The sequence below is a fragment of the Scyliorhinus torazame genome, chromosome 10 (assembly GCF_047496885.1).
Source record: "Scyliorhinus torazame isolate Kashiwa2021f chromosome 10, sScyTor2.1, whole genome shotgun sequence".
Classification (NCBI taxonomy): domain Eukaryota; kingdom Metazoa; phylum Chordata; class Chondrichthyes; order Carcharhiniformes; family Scyliorhinidae; genus Scyliorhinus; species Scyliorhinus torazame.
The window spans coordinates 43,416,370-43,433,390 of NC_092716.1; the positions used below are offsets into that span (position 1 = coordinate 43,416,370).

The 17,021-nt window shown below is 47.6% G+C and overlaps 1 protein-coding gene across 3 annotated transcripts in view; it reads right to left on the reverse strand.

Moving 5' to 3' along the window:
* The window catches only part of def8 (differentially expressed in FDCP 8 homolog), a 47,830-nt gene extending 32,198 nt beyond the window's left edge, over positions 1 to 15,632 (reverse strand). For 2 of the 3 annotated variants that reach the window (XM_072518035.1, XM_072518037.1), the window contains exons 1-2: positions 15,485 to 15,632; positions 897 to 1,025 (exon numbers count right to left, since the gene is read on the reverse strand). In XM_072518035.1, coding sequence (XP_072374136.1) covers positions 897 to 1,014 — 118 coding nt within the window. In that variant the 5' untranslated portion in view covers positions 1,015 to 1,025; positions 15,485 to 15,632. Of the gene's footprint in view, positions 1 to 896; positions 1,026 to 1,174; positions 1,387 to 15,484 lie in introns of all 3 variants that reach the window. The other variant, XM_072518036.1, reaches the window with a different exon arrangement.
* Between the last annotated feature and the right edge of the window lie 1,389 nt (positions 15,633 to 17,021).

Consider the following 17,021-nt stretch of genomic DNA (forward strand, 5'->3'; position numbering starts at 1 on the left):
AAAATATAGATAGATTGGAGAGTTGAGCAGAGAAATGGCAGATGGAGTTCAATCCAGGCAAATGCGAGGTGATGCATTTTGGAAGATCTAATTCAAGAGCGGACTATACGGTCAATGGAAGAGTCCTGGGAAAATTGATGTACAGAGAGATCTGGGAGTTCAGGTCCATTGTACCCTGAAGGTGGCAACGCAGGTCGATAGAGTGGTCAAGAAGGCATACAGCATGCTTGCCTTCATCGGACGGAGTATTGAGTACAAGAGTCGGCAGGTCATGTTACAGTTGTATAGGAGTTTGGTTAGGCCACATTTGAAGTACTGCGTGCAGTTCTGGTCGCCATATTACCAGAACAACATGGATGCTTTGGAGAGGGTGCAGAGGAGGTTCACCAGGATGTTGCCTGGTATAGAGGGTGCTGGCTATGAAGAAAGGTTGAGCAGATAGGATTGTTTTCGTTGGAAAAACAGAGGTTGAGGGGGGACCTGATTGAGGTCTACAAAATTATGAGAGGTATGGACAGGGTGGATAGCAACAAGCTTTTTCCAAGAGTGGGGGTGTCAATTACAAGGGGTCACGATTTCAAGGTGAGAGGGGGAAAGTTTAAGGGAGATGTGCGTGGAAAGTTTTTTTACGCAGAGGGTGGTGGGGTGCCTGGAACGCTTTGCCAGCGGAGGTGGCACGATAGCATCATTCAAGATGCATCTGGACAGATATATGAAACAGGCGGGGAACAGAGGGAAGTAGATCCTTGGAAAATAGAGGACAGGTTAGATAAAGGATCTGGATTGGCGCAGGCTGGGAGGGCAGAAGGGCCTGTTCCTGTGCTGTAATTTTCTTTGTTCTTTGTTCTTTAAACAAAATGGCACCACCATCTAGATCTAATGTTCAGTGCTCTGACCTTTTACTGACAGATCACCCTCTTCCTCGCCAACTTTCTCCACCTTTTCACCTGGACCTTTATTGAAGGGATTGAGATGACCTTGTCGAAATCGTGCCAGTTTTTCATCGTATTCCATGTCAGTCTGACCTGAATAGGTAGAATAATTTGAAAATGCTACATATTCCATTGACGTGAATTTTTTTTCAATACTTATATCCCTCAGATAGTAAGTGAAAAATGAATTAATTTTAGCAGCAATGAGAAATTAAAGCAGCAGAAATTAAAACATTATTTACCTTGGTGTTAGACCAGAATTTATGCAAGAGGGTGACCATGTGCATTTAAGCTGTCAGCAGAATCACCAAATTAAGATTAAAACGTGTGGCTCGACAATGAGGATGCATGGGTTAACAATGAAGGCAATCCTCTGTTCTACTGTATTCTCCGACCATACAACTTTATTTCCCATCAAAAGCAAAACAATGAGGCCTTTATAAGCTGAAGCATGCTGAAAGATAAGACAATTGTAATCATCCTCACAGGACAAGAGGTTGAGAGCAATCATTTACCCAGCAAGAGTGGCACCCTTGCGAAAATTAGTTTATAAACAAAACACTAGGACTATACATGGTTAGGAGGCTAGACACAAATAAAAGTACAAGAAGAGTTTTTAGGAGCTCAGAATGTTTTTGCTAAAGAAGGTTGATCAGGCAGAATTCCTCAGAATTGCACCATGGGACCTTTTTAAAAAATATATTTTATTCAAGATTTTTTGGCCAAACATAACAGTACATAGTTTTTCTTTTAAACAACAATAAAGCAATATAAATAACAGTGGCCAGTTTTAAACAAGTAAATAAATAATATATAAACAAAAACAAAAACTAAATGGCAACTGCCTTATCAAAAATAGTTACTCTCCAAAGATACAATCCAACAGTCCAATATATATTACCTATAACAAATGCCTATACATATACAATGACATCCCGGAGAGCCCGCCCGGATCCTTCCCCCCCACCTCCCCGCCCCCCCCCCCCCCCCAACCCTCCCCCCTGGGTTGCTGCTGTTGTCTTCTTTCTTTTCCATTCCCTCTATCGTTCTGTGAGGTAGTTAACGAACGGCTGCCACCGCCTGGTGAACCCTTGAGCCGAACCCCTTAATACGAACTTGATCCGTTCTAACTTTATAAACCCTGCCATGTCGTTTATCCAGGTCTCCACGCCCGGGGGTTTGGCTTCCTTCCACATAAGCAATATCCTGCACCGGGCTACTAGGGACGCAAAGGCCAAAACATCAGCCTCTCTCACCTCCTGTACTCCCGGCTCTTCTGCAACCCCGAATATAGCCAACCCCCAGCCTGGCTCGACCCGGACCCCCACCACCTTCGCCACTCCCACCCAAAACCCATGTAGTTTTGGACATGACCAGAACATGTGGGTGTGGTTCGCTGGGCTTCTCGAGCATCTCCCACACCTATACTCTACCCCGTAAAATTTACTGAGCCGTGCTCCAGTCATATGCGCCCTGTGTAAAACCTTAAATTGTATCAAGCTTAGCCTGGCACACGAGGACGACGAGTTTACCCTACGTAGGGCATCAGCCCATAGCCCCTCTTTGATCTCTTCCCCCAACTCTTCCTCCCATTTCCCTTTCAGCTCCTCTGTCATGATCTCCCCCTCGTCCCTCAATTCCCTATATATATCCGACACCCTACCATCCCCCACCCATGTCTCTGAGATCACTCTGTCTTGCACCTCCTGCGTCGGAAGCTGCGGGAATTCCCTCACCTGTTGCCTCGCAAACGCCCTCAGTTGCATATACCTAAACGCATTCCCTTGGGGCAACCCATACTTTTCCGTCAGCTCTCCCATACTTGCAAACGTCCCATCCAAGAACAGATCTCTCAGTTGCGTCACCCCAGCTCTTTCCCATACTCGAAATCCCCCATCCATTCTCCCCGGAACAAACCTATGGTTATTTCTTATCGGGGACCGCACCGAGGCTCCCGTTCCTCTCCTATGCCGTCTCCACTGCCCCCAAATCTTTAGTGTCGCAACCACCACTGGGCTTGTGGTGTATTTCTTCGGTGAGAACGGCAACGGTGCCATCACCATGGCTTGTAGGCTGGTTCCCTTGCAGGACGCCCTCTCCAATCTGTTCCACGCCGCTCCCTCCCCTTCTCCCATCCACTTACACACCATTGAAATATTGGGGGCCAATAATAATCGTTTAGGCTCGGTAGTGCCAGCCCCCCGCTATCTCTACTACGCTGCAAGAACCCCCTCCTCACACTCGGGGTCTTCCCGGCCCACACAAAACTCATAATACTTTTCTCGATTCTCTTAAAAAAAGCCTTCGTGACCATCGCCGGGACGCACTTAAACACAAAGAGGAATCTCGGGAGAACCACCATTTTAACCGCCTGCACCCGACCTGCCAGTGACAGGGACACCATGTCCCATCTCTTGAAATCCTCCTCCATCTGTTCCACCAATCGTGTTAAATTAAGCCGGTGTAAGGTTCCCCAATTCTTGGCTATCTGAATCCCCAAGTACCGGAAATCTCTTGTTACCTTCCTCAGCAGTAAATCCTCTATTTCCCTGCTCTGCTCCCCCGGATGCACCACAAACAACTCACTTTTCCCCATGTTCAATTTATACCCCGAAAAATCTCCAAACTCCCCAAGTATCCGCATTATCTCTGGCATCCCCTCCACTGGGTCCGCAACATACAACAACAAATCATCCGCATACAAAGATACCCGGTGTTCTTCTCCTCCCCTAAACACTCCCCTCCACTTCCTGGAACCCCTCAGTGCTATGGCCAGGGGCTCAATCGCCAGTGCAAACAATAACGGAGACAGGGGACACCCCTGCCTCGTCCCTCTATAAAGCCGGAAATAATCAGACCCCCATCCATTTGTAACCACACTCGCCATCGGTGCCCTATACAGCAACTGTACCCATCCGATATACCCATCTCCAAAGCCAAATCTTCTCAGCACCTCCCACAGATAATCCCACTCCATTCTATCAAATGCTTTCTCGGCATCCATCGCCACCACTATCTCCGCTTCCCTCTCTGGCGGGGGCATCATCATTACCCCTAGCAACCTCCGTATGTTCGTGTTCAGCTGTCTCCCCTTCACAAACCCAGTTTGGTCCTCATGAACCACCCCCGGGACACAGTCCTCTATCCTCGTTGCCATCACCTTGGCCAGAATCTTAGCATCCACGTTTAAAAGGGAAATGGGCCTAAAGGACCCGCATTGCAGCGGGTCTTTTTCCTTCTTTAGGAGGAGCGATATCGTTGCCTCTGACATAGTCGGGGGCAGCTGCCCCCTTACCCTAGCCTCATTAAAGGTTCTCGTCAGAAGCGGGGCCAGCAAGTCCACATACTTCCTATAAAATTCCACCGGGAATCCGTCTGGTCCCGGGGGTCTTCCCCGCCTGCATGCTCCCAATCCCTTTCACTACCTCCTCCATCTCAATCTGTGCTCCCAGTTCCGCCCTCTCCTGCTCCTCCACCTTAGGGAATTCCAGCTGATCCAGAAAGCACATCATTCTCTCCTTCCCTTCCAGGGGCTGAGCTTTATATAATCTTTCGTCGAATGCCTTGAACACCCCATTCACTCTCTCCATCTCTCCCTCCTCATCTCTCACCCCCCCCATCTCCCTCGCTGCTCCCCTCTTCCTCAGTTGGTGGGCCAGCAACCGGCTCGCCTTCTCTCCATATTCGTACTGTACACCCTGTGCCCTCCTCCATTGTGCTTCTGCATTACCCGTAGTCAACAAGTCAAATTCTACATGTAGCCTTTGCCTTTCCCTGTACAGTCCCTCCTCCGGAGCCTCCGCATATTGTCTGTCCACCCTCAAAAGTTCTTTCAGCAACCGCTCCCTTTCCCTACCCTCATGCTTTCCTTTATGTGCCCTGATAGATATCAGCTCCCCTCTAACCACTGCCTTCAACGCCTCCCAGACCACTCCCACCTGAACCTCCCCATTGTCATTAAGCTCCAAGTACCTTTCAATACACCCCCTCACCCTTAAACATACCCCCTCATCCGCCAATAATCCCATGTCCATTCTCCAGGGTGGGTGCTGTTCTTTTTCCTCCCCTATCTCCAGGTCCACCCAATGTGGAGCGTGGTCCGAGATGGCTATTGCCGTGTACTCCGTCCCTGTCACCTTCGGGATCAATGCCCTTCCCAAAACAAAAAAGTCTATCCGTGAATATACTTTATGGACATAGGAGAAAAACGAAAACTCCTTACTCCTAGGCCTGCTAAATCTCCAGGGGTCTACTCCTCCCATCTGCTCCATAAAGTCCTTGAGCACCCTAGCTGCAGCCGGCCTCCTCCCGGTCCTGGACCTCGATCTGTCCAGCCCTGGGTCCAGCACCGTATTGAAGTCTCCCCCCATTACCAACTTTCCCGCCTCTAGGTCCGGGATACGTCCCAACATATGCCTCATAAAATTTGCATCATCCCAGTTCGGGGCATATACGTTCACTAGAACCACCGCCTCCCCTTGCAATCTGCCACTCACCATCACGTATCTACCCCCACTATCCGCCACTATGGTCTTGGCTTCAAACAGTACCCGTTTCCCCACTAATATAGCCACCCCCCTGTTCTTTGCGTCAAACCCCGAATGAATCACCTGCCCCACCCATCCTTTGCGTAGTCTGATCTGGTCTATCAGTTTCAAATGCATCTCCTGCAACATAACCACATCTGCCTTTAATTTCTTTAGGTGTGCGAGTACCCGTGCCCTTTTAATCGGCCCGTTCAGCCCTCTCACATTCCACGTGATCAGCCGGGTTGGGGGGCTCTTTACCCCCCCTTGTCGACTAGCCATCCCCTTTTTTAATCCAGCTCCTCACCCGGTTCCCACATAGCCGTATCTCCCCCCGACGATGCCCTCCCACCTCGACCACCCCACCCCGTACCAGCTCCCCCTTCTCCCCAGCAGCAGCAACCCAGTTAACCCCCCCCCCTCCCCCGCTAGATCCCTTTCTAGCGTAATTGCACCCCCCAAGTTGCTCCCAGAAGTCAGCAAACTCTGGCTGACCTCGGCTTCCCCCCGTGACCTCGGTCCCCACTGTGCGAGGCCCCCTCCTTCCTGCTTCCCTGCTCCCGCCATGATTACCATAGCGCGGGAACAAAGCCCGCGTTTCCCACTTGGCCCCACCCCTAATGGCCGGCGCCCACAGTTCCTCATCCTCCCTCTCCCCCCCCCTCCCCCACAACATGGGGAAGAGAGAAAAGTTACAGGGCCGCAAGATTAACAACTTGAAAGATCGTCCCTTCCCCCTTTCCCCCCCCCCCCCCTTCGCCCACGTAAACACCCCACCACTTTGTCCCAAACGTTCTTTTTCTGGCCCGCCTATTCCAGCTTCTCCTCCACAATAAATGTCCACGCCTCTTCTGCCGTCTCAAAGTAGTGGTGCTTCCCTTGGTGTGTGACCCACAGTCTTGCCGGCTGCAACATTCCAAATTTGACCTTCCTTTTGGGAAGCACCGCCTTAGCCCGATTAAAACTTGCCCTCCTTCACGCCACCTCCGCACTCCAATCTTGATATACGCGGATCACCGCGTTCTCCCACCTACTGCTCCGAGTTTTCTTCGCCCATCTGAGGACCATCTCTCTGTCATTATAGCGGAGAAATCTCACCACTATAGCTCGAGGTATTTCTCCAGCCCTCGGTCTTCGCGCCAAAACTCGATAAGCTCCCTCCACCTCCAAAAGGGCCCGTCGGGGCCTCCGATCCCATTAACGAGTGAAGCATCATGCTCACATATGCCCCGACGTCCGCCCCTTCTGCGCCTTCGGGAAGACCAAGAATCCTTAAATTCTTCCTCCTCGCATTATTCTCCAGCACCTCCAGCCTTTCCACACACCTTTTGTGTTGTGCCTCGTGCATCTCTGTCTTCACCACCAGGCCCTGTATGTCGTCCTCATTCTCAGCAGCCTTTGCCTTCACGACCCGAAGCTCCTGCTCCTGGGTCTTTTGCTCCTCCTTTAGCCCTTCAATCGCCTGTAATATCAGGGCCAGCAGCTCCTTCTTCATCTCCTTTTTTAGTTCTTCCACACAGCACCGCAGGAACTCTTGTTGGTCAGGGCCCCATACTAAACGGCCACCTTCCGACGCCATCTTGCTTTGTGCTTGCCTTCCTTGCCGCTGCTCTAGAGGATCCTCCGCAATCCGGCCGCTTTCCTCTCCTTTTTCCATCCATGTCCAGGCGGGATTCCCTTCTGGTTGACCGCACAGTGTTTTTAGCCGTTAAAATTGCCACTGGGGCTCCTATTAAGAGCCCAAAAGTCGGTTCCACCGGGAGCTGCCGAAACGTGCAACTTAGCTGGTCATCGCCGCACCCGGAAGTCACCATGGGACCTTTTAACATCCACCCGAGCAGGAAAGCTCAGTTTGGAATCTCAACTGAAAGACAGCACCTTCGACAGTGCAGCAGTCTGACCATACTTGGATTGGATTGGATTTGTTTATTGTCACGTGTACCGAGGTACAGTGAAAAGTATTTTTCTGCGAGCAGCTTAACAGATCATTAAGTACATGGGAAGAAAAGGAATAAAAGAAAATACATAATAGGGCAACACAACATATACAATGTAACTACATAAGCACAGGCATCGGATGAAGCATACAGGGTGTAGTGTTAATGAAGTCAGTCCATAAGAGGGTCATTTAGGAGTCTGGCGACAGTGGGGAAGAAGCTGTTTTTGAGTCTGTTCGTGCGTGTTCTCAGACTTCTGTATCTCCTGCCCGATGGAAGAAGTTGGAAGAGTGAGTAAGCCGGGTGGGAGGGATCTTTGATTATGCTGGACAACAGCACCCAGTCTTATTTATTGAGCTCAAATTCTGGAGTATGACTCTGAGCCCACAAACTACTACCTCAGACCCCCGGGAAATGCCTTTAGATATATGCAGGTGAGGGCTTTCGTGAGGCGACAGGTGAGGGAATTCCCGTTGCTCCCGGCACAAGAAGTTCAAGATAGGGTGATCTCGGGTGTATGGGTCGGGGAGGGCAAGATGTCGGAAATACACCAGGAGTTGAAAGAAGAGGGGGAAGCGCTGGTAGAAGAGTTGAAGGGTAAATGGGAGGAGGAACTGGGGGAGGAGATCGAGGAAGGTCTGTGGGCTGATGCCCTACGTAGGGTTATTCCTCCTCCTCGTGTGCCAGGCTCAACCTGATACAATTTAAGGTGATCCACAAAGCGCACTTGACGGGGGCGAGGTTGAGTAGGTTCTTTGGGGTAGAGGACAGATGTGGAAGGTGCTCAGGGAGCCCGGTGAACCATGTCCATATGTTCTGGTCATGCCCGGCACTGGAGGGGTTCTGGAGAGGAGTGGCGGGAGCAATATCTCAGGTGGTAAAAGTCCGGGTCAAACCAAGCTGGGGGCTAGCAATATTTGGAGTAGTGGACGAGCCGGGAGTGCAGGAGGCGAAGAGGCCGGCATTCTGGCCTTTGCGTCCCTAGTAGCCCGGCGAAGGATCTTGCTAATGTGGAAGGAGGCGAAGCCCCCCAGCCTGGAGGCCTGGATAAATGATATGGCTGGGTTCATAAAGTTGGAGAGGATTAAGTTCGCCTTGAGAGGGTCTGCGCAGGGGTTCTACAGGCGGTGGCAACCGTTCCTAGACTATCTCGCGGAGCGTTAGAGGAAGGTCGGTCAGCAGCAGCAGCAACCTTGGGGGGGGGGGGGGGGGGGGGGGGGGGGGGGGACATGTCCTGGGAGGGGGGACTGCCTGGGTGGATGAGCAAGAGATAACATGAAGGGTTGGGGAAACTGGCATGTACGGGTGAGGGCCAGTGTACAAAGCTGTGTAAATATATCATTTTGTCATGTATATATCTTGCTCTGCGCGATTTCTCGTTTTTTTTTTGTTACGAGGGGGGTTATTGTTTGTAAGGGAGAAACATTGTGTTAAAAAACTTTAATATATATATTTTTTTAAACTACTACCTCAGAGGCCATCGTGCTACCAACAGAACCACAACTGACACTAAATAATATTTAGATGAAGTCAAGCAGCATTTGCCTCAGTAGTTGGCATGGACCATGTGGTCCGACTAATGGACTAGTTTTCATTTACCGGACAGATGGAACATAGAACATTACAGTGCAGTACAGGCCCTTCGGCCCTCGATGTTGCGCCGACCTGTGAAACCACTCTAAAGCCCATCTACACTATTCCCTTATTGTCCATATGTCTATCCAATGAGCATTTGAACGTCCTTAGTGTTGGCGAGTCCACTACTGTTGCAGGCGGGGCATTTCATGCCCTTACTTCTCTCAGAGTAAAGAACCTATCTCTGGCATCTGTCCTATAAAGTTATGTCCCCTCGTGCTGGACATCACCATCCGAGGAAAAAGGCTCTCACTGTCCACCCTATCTAATCCTCTGATCATCTTGTATGCCTCAATTAAGTCGCCTCAATTAAGTCACCTCTTAACCTTCTTCTAACGAAAACAGCCTCAAGTCCCTCAGCCTTCCCTCATAAGATCTTCCCTCCATACCAGGCAACGTTCTGGTGTTTCACAATAGTCCATCATATGCAAACCATCGTCGATTTTGGACATTTTATAATTCAACTCAGGTCAACAACATCCTCATACACGAAGAAAGAAAAGGTTTAGGCTGGCAAAACCCTGAAGTCAACATAGATACAAATACGGGATTTAAAATTAAAATAATTCAAATGGAGAGGATCTGTACTAAAGAAAAAAGGCAAGTTTATTGGTGTACTAAAAGAAAATGCAATTTAGAATGTCAGCCATATCTTTATGGGGACACAGCTAGAGCAGAGGACAGGGGCAGCACAGAAGAGGGAGAATTGGAAGATGTCTCAACATTGCAACCAGACTTTAAGAAAACCATTTCTCTAGCATCTTTATTCTTTATGTTTAATAAGGCCATGTATTGTTTCTCTTGAACACATTTTTATGCCAACTGTATGGATCGCATTGGAAGTTTGGTGAAATGAGTTGAAACTTTAAAACTCAAAGAAATATAGCATTCAGCAGGTCATTGACCCCAAGAGTAAGTTTCTGCGTATTGTAGTGTGATTGGGAGGAAATTTGGGTGTAACTTGACATTGGCAAAAATGGATGAGGTTTCTCCGGAACCTACCACTGCCTCAGTGAGGTGATGGGGATAGAGGCTGGGTGGCAGAGGCAAGAGGTAAAAGGGGAATAAAAACAACCCCTCAAAAGTATGTGTACTCGGAGGAGGCAAAAGCACTTTTTCAGGGGCAGACAAAAAAATATTAATTCTGGGACATTAGAGACTTAAATTTGGCAAATGCACATCAACAGAAGACTTTAGTAACGTAAACCTAGTTCCTAACTTCCTTAGTCTCACTGCATTGCATAGTACAGTGTTCCCCTGATAAGTGTACAAGATGTAAGCAAGGAACAAAGGTGCAAAGTTGCTGCTGGGTAGGTCAGATTCAGCAAGAGCTTGTTTGCCTTTACTGTACACGTCTGAACATATCACCACCCAAATAGTTATTGTCCTCCAAAACGAACTGCACAGTCATGACATTGAACTTTTATATATTATGCATTTATCCATGAAGACAATTATCAAACAGGTGCAACATGAAAGGTCTACACATAACCAGGATTGAAACTTGAAAGTGCTTTAAGACAGTATTTGATTAGTATATCTCTGCTAACTCCTAACTCATGATGCTTTGCATTGCTTGAAAGGCTTCACAGGTTTTGGGGTTTTGTCCTGATAAGAGATCTTTAAAATTACGAATGGGTTAAATGGTAAATGGAATAGATACGGAGAGAATGATTCAACTCCTGAATTAGTTCAAAAGAAGACAAGTGTTATTGCAATAAAAGGAAAGCATTACAGAAGTTAATTACGCTGAAGGAAGACAATATGCCAGGATCTGACAGGATTATCTATGGATCCTGTCAGAAGAAGTGGGAGGAAATACTGGACATTGTGCTAGTGATATCCAAATAAACGCAGATGATACAATAAGTCAAGAATTCTGAAGACCAAAGGCCAAGATGGAGGAATGGGTATTTAAAGTGGCAGGTTGAATTCAAAAGTAAAAACAATTATACGTTGATTGGTGAAAATCTGGGTGATAAGAGAAGACAACAGAAGGATTTGGGCAATCAGATTCATAAGACAAGAGGAGCAGCAACTCAAGTGATAAGACCATCAAGACCAAAGTAAATATTGGGCTTCTTGGAAAGAGGAGTAGAACATAAAATCAGATCTGATGACATATTTCCAATGAAGATCAGTTGGAGCCTTGTGTACAGTTTTGGACTCCATACTAAAGGAAGAATATTGAAACAATAACGAGGACGCAGCACAGATTCACTGTTTGGTCTGAGGAAATATCAATATGAAAAATACTTGAAAAATTGGGATTGCTTTTGTCAAAAATAAAAACAAATTATGGGATGGCATGATTTGTTAAATTTGATTAAAATTCTGAAATGATGGAACATGGTAGCTGGAAAAAGGTCACTTTCAATGGTTAGGACAGAAATGGTTATATAGAAATGTCTTTTCCACCACATCAATTTGAGGGGCTGCGGAATAGGGTAGGGTTTATATCCACAACCTTCAGACTCGAAGCGAGTGTGCTACTACTGTAGAAGGGACTTTAGTTGGCTGATTAGCTGCCTTAATACTCTGTATTCATTTTAACCGGCTGCTTGACTATATTTCATGGAAATAGGCACTTGGCAAAGCATGATGGATATGTAGCCTTATTTTTAGTCAAGAGGTTCTGTATGAAACAGTCAGGTCATACAATGTAAACAAGCATACAGCTGCACACTGTTTTGCTGACAGCAGACAATTATTATTTTTCTCAGGCGAGGAACTCAAGGCCTGGTATTAAACTCTAACTCCGGCCTGCTCGCGTTTCTGTCTTTTTGCTAATCTAAAGAATGCATTTTGTCCTAGATATTGCTTACTGTAACATATAAATTGCTTGCCTTACCTCTGTAGAAGGGGGACATTTGGAATGACTTTGGTCTATCTAATCCCCCCACGTGTTAAATAAAGGACCTTTGGCGAAAACGCGAAGTGCTGACTATTATTTTCTTCAACAACTACCACTAACATGCCAACTCTTATGAATTAATCACAGGACGAATTCAGCCTCATTTAATGATCTCACAATGGGACCTCAAATCTCATGACTTTTCACAGGCATTCTTGTAAATGCACCATTTGTAGGCTGCTACTCTCCTGGATGAATTATGCCAGCAATCCTTCAAAACTACCAGTACCGCCGAAGGAGGCTCTCCACTGCACCAAGGACCTGAAGCAGCAAAAAACTGACATACTAACATAGAACTGCAGCAAACAGAATTAACTTTACCACACGGCAAGAGACCACCAGTTCCAGCACTGGACCAGGCAACAGCCACTCGCCCACTCCAAGTGGCAACTTGACTATACCAGTAAAACACATGCACTCTCCAGTTCAGGCCGTCTAGGAGACCCTTCTCCCAAAGTGCACTGAGGTCATTTGTTGGGGACATGGTTCCCAGATGATTGCAGCATCCACATTGTTGAATACAATAGCTGTGAGCAGAAAACTTTACAAGGAGCAGGAAAAGGGTAGGAAACAGACAGCATGGGGCAATTAGAGAAAAGCCCAGCTTTAGAAAGTTTCTGAGTACAGAATTGTCAATCAAAATAGAATATAATCATAACCCTACATTATTCACCAAATCCACAAACCAGTGATACCACAGTGAGAAACAAAGTCCTTTATCTGTTGCGACTGAATGCATGACTGATAGCAGGTAGGATACGCAAACATTTTCAGATGCAGTAATATGGATTTCTGAGCTGTCAGAGATTAAATAAACCTCTAATGAGTTTTTTGAATCATCTGTCTATATTTGTCTATGTTTGAAACAAAACCAGTTCATGATATTTATGCCAAATCTCCTGATTGTTATGAGATGGTGGGGTTGGCATGTCTGCCACTAGAACAAAGCTGATACCAAAAGTGCAACAGTTGCTATGACCAGTAAATTTTGAAATGTTGAATATATTGTTATTTCATATATTACATTAAAATGGCAACACAGTAACCACCCAGCCCAACCAGAGGGCAAATGAAATGCTGGCTCTTATTGCAAGGGGAATGGAATATAAAACAGAAAATACTGGAAAACTCTCAGCAGGTCTGCCGGCATTGGTGGAGAGATAAAACAGGGTTCATCTTTTGAGTCTGTATACATAGAACATATAGTGCAGAAGGAATCTGCACCGACCCACTTAAGCCCTCACTTCCACCCTATCCGCGTAACCCAATATAACCTCCTAACCTTTTTTGGTCACTAAGGGCAATTTATCATGGCCAATCTACCTAACCTGCACATCTTTGGACTGCACCCGGAGGAAACCAACGCTGACACGGGGAGAACGTGCAGACTCTGCACAGACAGTGACCCAGCAGGGAATCGAACCTGGGACCCTGGCGCTGTGAAGCCACAGCGCTAATCACTTGTGCTACCGTGCTGCCCATACACTCTTCCTCTCTCCACCGATAGTCAGGCCTGCTGGGTTTCCCCAGCATTTTCTGTTTTTCTTTCAAATTCCAGCATCCCACAATATTTTACTTTTATAACAGTGGGGAAGTTTTGTTGCAGCTGGACTGGGGGCTAGGTGAGACCACACCTGGAATGCGGTGTACAATTTTGGTCTCCTTATTTGAGAAAATATATAATTGCATTAGAATAGTTCAGAGAAGGTTCACTCGACTTATTCCTGGGATGAGGGGCTTATTTTATGAAGCTTGAACAGGTTGGTCCTATACCCACTGGAATTTAGAACGAGAGATGATCTTATTGAAGCACAGAAGATCCTGAAGGCTTTGATAGCAGGAGGATGTTTCCACTTGTGGGAGAAAGGTGGCGATCGTTTAAGGTGGAGATGAGATTTGTTTTCCCACCGAGGGTTGTTCGTAGGAGGAATTCCCTTCCCCAGAGAGCAGTGTAGGCTGAGTCGTTCAATTTATTCAAGGTAGAGATGGCCAGATCTTTGATTGACGAGTGAATTATGCGTTATGGGGGGGGGGGGGGGGGGGGGATAAGAGAAAGCAGACAGCAACGTGGAACTGAGACCACAACCAAATTACCATGATATTTTTGACTGGCAGAGCAGTTTCAAAGGGATGAATGGTCCAAATCCTATATCCTCAACCTATGTCCCCTTATCCCATTACTGCCCTTTCCTTCAACCCTCTATCCAACTGAAACTTAAATATTGACATGCTCCCTCTTCAATCACCAATCCTGGTACTGCCTACTACACACTGTCATTCTTCTGTATAAAAACAAAAGGAGCACATTTCCAATTTTTGGGCAATCAAGGAATTGGGCACAAATTGCACTCCAAATTGCATTTAGTCGGTCGAAATTCAGGAAACTGCTAAAATGCAATAGTATAATCACAAACAAAATATTTCAAATCAACACAGTTGGCCAACCATAAGAGAGAGAGCACATTGGGCTCTTTGCATTAATATTAACTGGTGTGCTTAAAAGTGCAGTTTTATCAATACAGATGAAAATGGGTTACAACAAAAAATATGCATTTTTGTAAAAGGCGTGTCTGAACAATGTACTTGTTCCACTGATGTACGTCAGTCAGTTTCTCAGCAAATGAAATATTTCTAAATGCGTGAAGAAACCCAACTAAGTTCGAAGACCTCCTTCAAACAAAAACAAAAGAAGTTTGTGTGTGTGGTTGCTTCTGGTAACATTTTCAAACCAGGGTTAAAGATAATAGAAAGTTGATTTACACTTTATGCCATTGTTTAAATTGCCCTCATCTTCCGCGCGATGGTTTGACCCATTTAGCAGAGATGGTGCTGATAAAACCAGCGCAAACTCTTCTCCAAAATGTCTTCTGTTCCCCAGTCTCCTGCATTCACACTCAAACTTCATCCACTCTGTCACACCAACAGGCAATACAATTCCTACAGCCACACAAAAACAAGGTTCAGCATTTTTCCACCCGTCTCTTCCCTGTCGGGTCACGGAAACAAAAACAGTCTATTACTCTTCAAGTCACTTGGCTCAAACGATCTGATAATTCGGTTTTAAAGTAATGCATTTCCAATTTGCCTCATTCAAATGAAATGATTCACACGTTTAGCTAACAAAACGACGAGGTTGAAATGTATCGGAAGGAATTGTGAATGCAGCCAAATCTCCAATTACTATGGCACTAGGATAACAACTAGTCCACAATGAAATCTCCACACTGCGCTGCAAATACAAGTGAAGATTGTTTTTAATGCACAAATTCCCACTCGTGAACCTCCCACTTTGATTTTTGTGCAACAAAGTAACATCAGACTGAGTGAGTGATGTAGGATCACACAATCACTCCAGCTGCCATCAGTGGAGTGCAGTGGATAGTAGCGAGAGGAGCTGGGCCCAGGGCCGGAGCAGGGCTCAGGAAAATGCATCATTGTGTCCCCAGGCTGGGAGGGGATCATTTGTATTCATTTCAGCCGAGAATGTAACCACTGCTGTATGGATACATCACCATAACAGAACGCGCTCGGACACGGTACCTCATCGTTACGGTGTGAACGGAACGGGAGAGAAATCAGACAGTAGGGGGGTGAATCAGGCAGCCCGAAGCACTGGATCAACACAAAGCGACATGTTGCCCCGCCGTATCTCCCCACGCCAGCTACACCCCAGTCCGCAGCAGCGGCCAAGCCCCGCCGGCAAGGCTCCACCAATCAGAGTCCGCACCCTCATCAACCCACCAATCAGAGTCCGCACCCTCATCAACCCACCAATCAGACTCCACACCCTCATCAACCCACCAATCAGAGTCCGCACCCTCATCAACCCATCAATCGGAGTCCGCGCCCTCATCAACCCGCCAATCAGAGTCCACAGCCTCATCAACCGCCAATCAGAGACCACACCCTCATCAGCCCGCCAATCAGAGTCCACACCCTCATCAACCCACCAATCAGGGCCCACACCCTCATCAACCCACCAATCAGAGCCCTCACTCTCATCAACCCACCAATCAGAGTCCGCACCCTCATTCACCCACCAATCAGACTCCACAGCCTCATCAACCCACCAATCAGAGTCCGCACCCTCATCCACCCACCAATCAGACTCCACAGCCTCATCAACCCACCAATCAGAGTCTGCATCCTCATCAACTCACCAATCAGTCCCGTCTGGAACTGACTCTCAGACCTTTTTCAGGAGTTTCCATAGACTTTTTAAACGGACCAGAGGTGTAACGGCCAAAGGAGCGGCACTGGAGCAATGGGAGAAGCGAGGGAAAGAAAACAAAATGGCGGTGGCCAGGGACAAAGGGGAGCTACAGGAGTTCATCAAGCGCTGCTTCGAGGAGCAGCGCGAGGAGATGCGCAAGGAGATGTTGGTGCCTATGCTTTCGGCAATTGAAGGACTCGGGATCACCCAGAAGGTCCACGAAGCTAAGATCCAGGAGGTACAGAAAAGAGTCAGTCAGAACGAGGACGAGCTCGTGGGCCTGGCAGTGAGAGTGGAGCAGAACGAGGCGCTACACAAGAGGTGGGCGGGAAGACTCAAAGACCTGGAGAACAGGTCGAGGAGAAAGAATCTGCGAATTCTGGGTCTCCCTGAGGGAGTGGAGGGGGCTGATGCCGGGGCATACGCGAGCATGATGCTCGAGGCGATGATGGGCATGCAGGCCCCTTCGAGGCCGCTGGAGTTGGACGGGGCACATCGGGTGCTGGCGAAGAAGCCCCAGGCAAATGAGCCGCCAAGGGCGATGGTGGTGAGGTTCCACCGGTTCACGGACAGAGAGTGGGTCCTGAGATGGGCCAAGAAGGAGCGGAGCAGTAAGTGGGACAATGCAGAGATCCGAATATACCCGACTGGAGAACGGAGGTTGCAAAGCGGAGAGCGGGTTTCAACCGGGCCAAAGCGGCGTTGTACCGGAAAGAAGTGAAATTCGGAATGCTCTAGCCAGCGCGACTGTGGGTCACATACAAGGGCCAACACTATTACTTCGAAACGCCTGAAGAGGCGTGGATCTTTGTACAAGCCGAAAAGTTGGACTCCAACTGAGGGTTTATGAGGGTAGGGGGGATG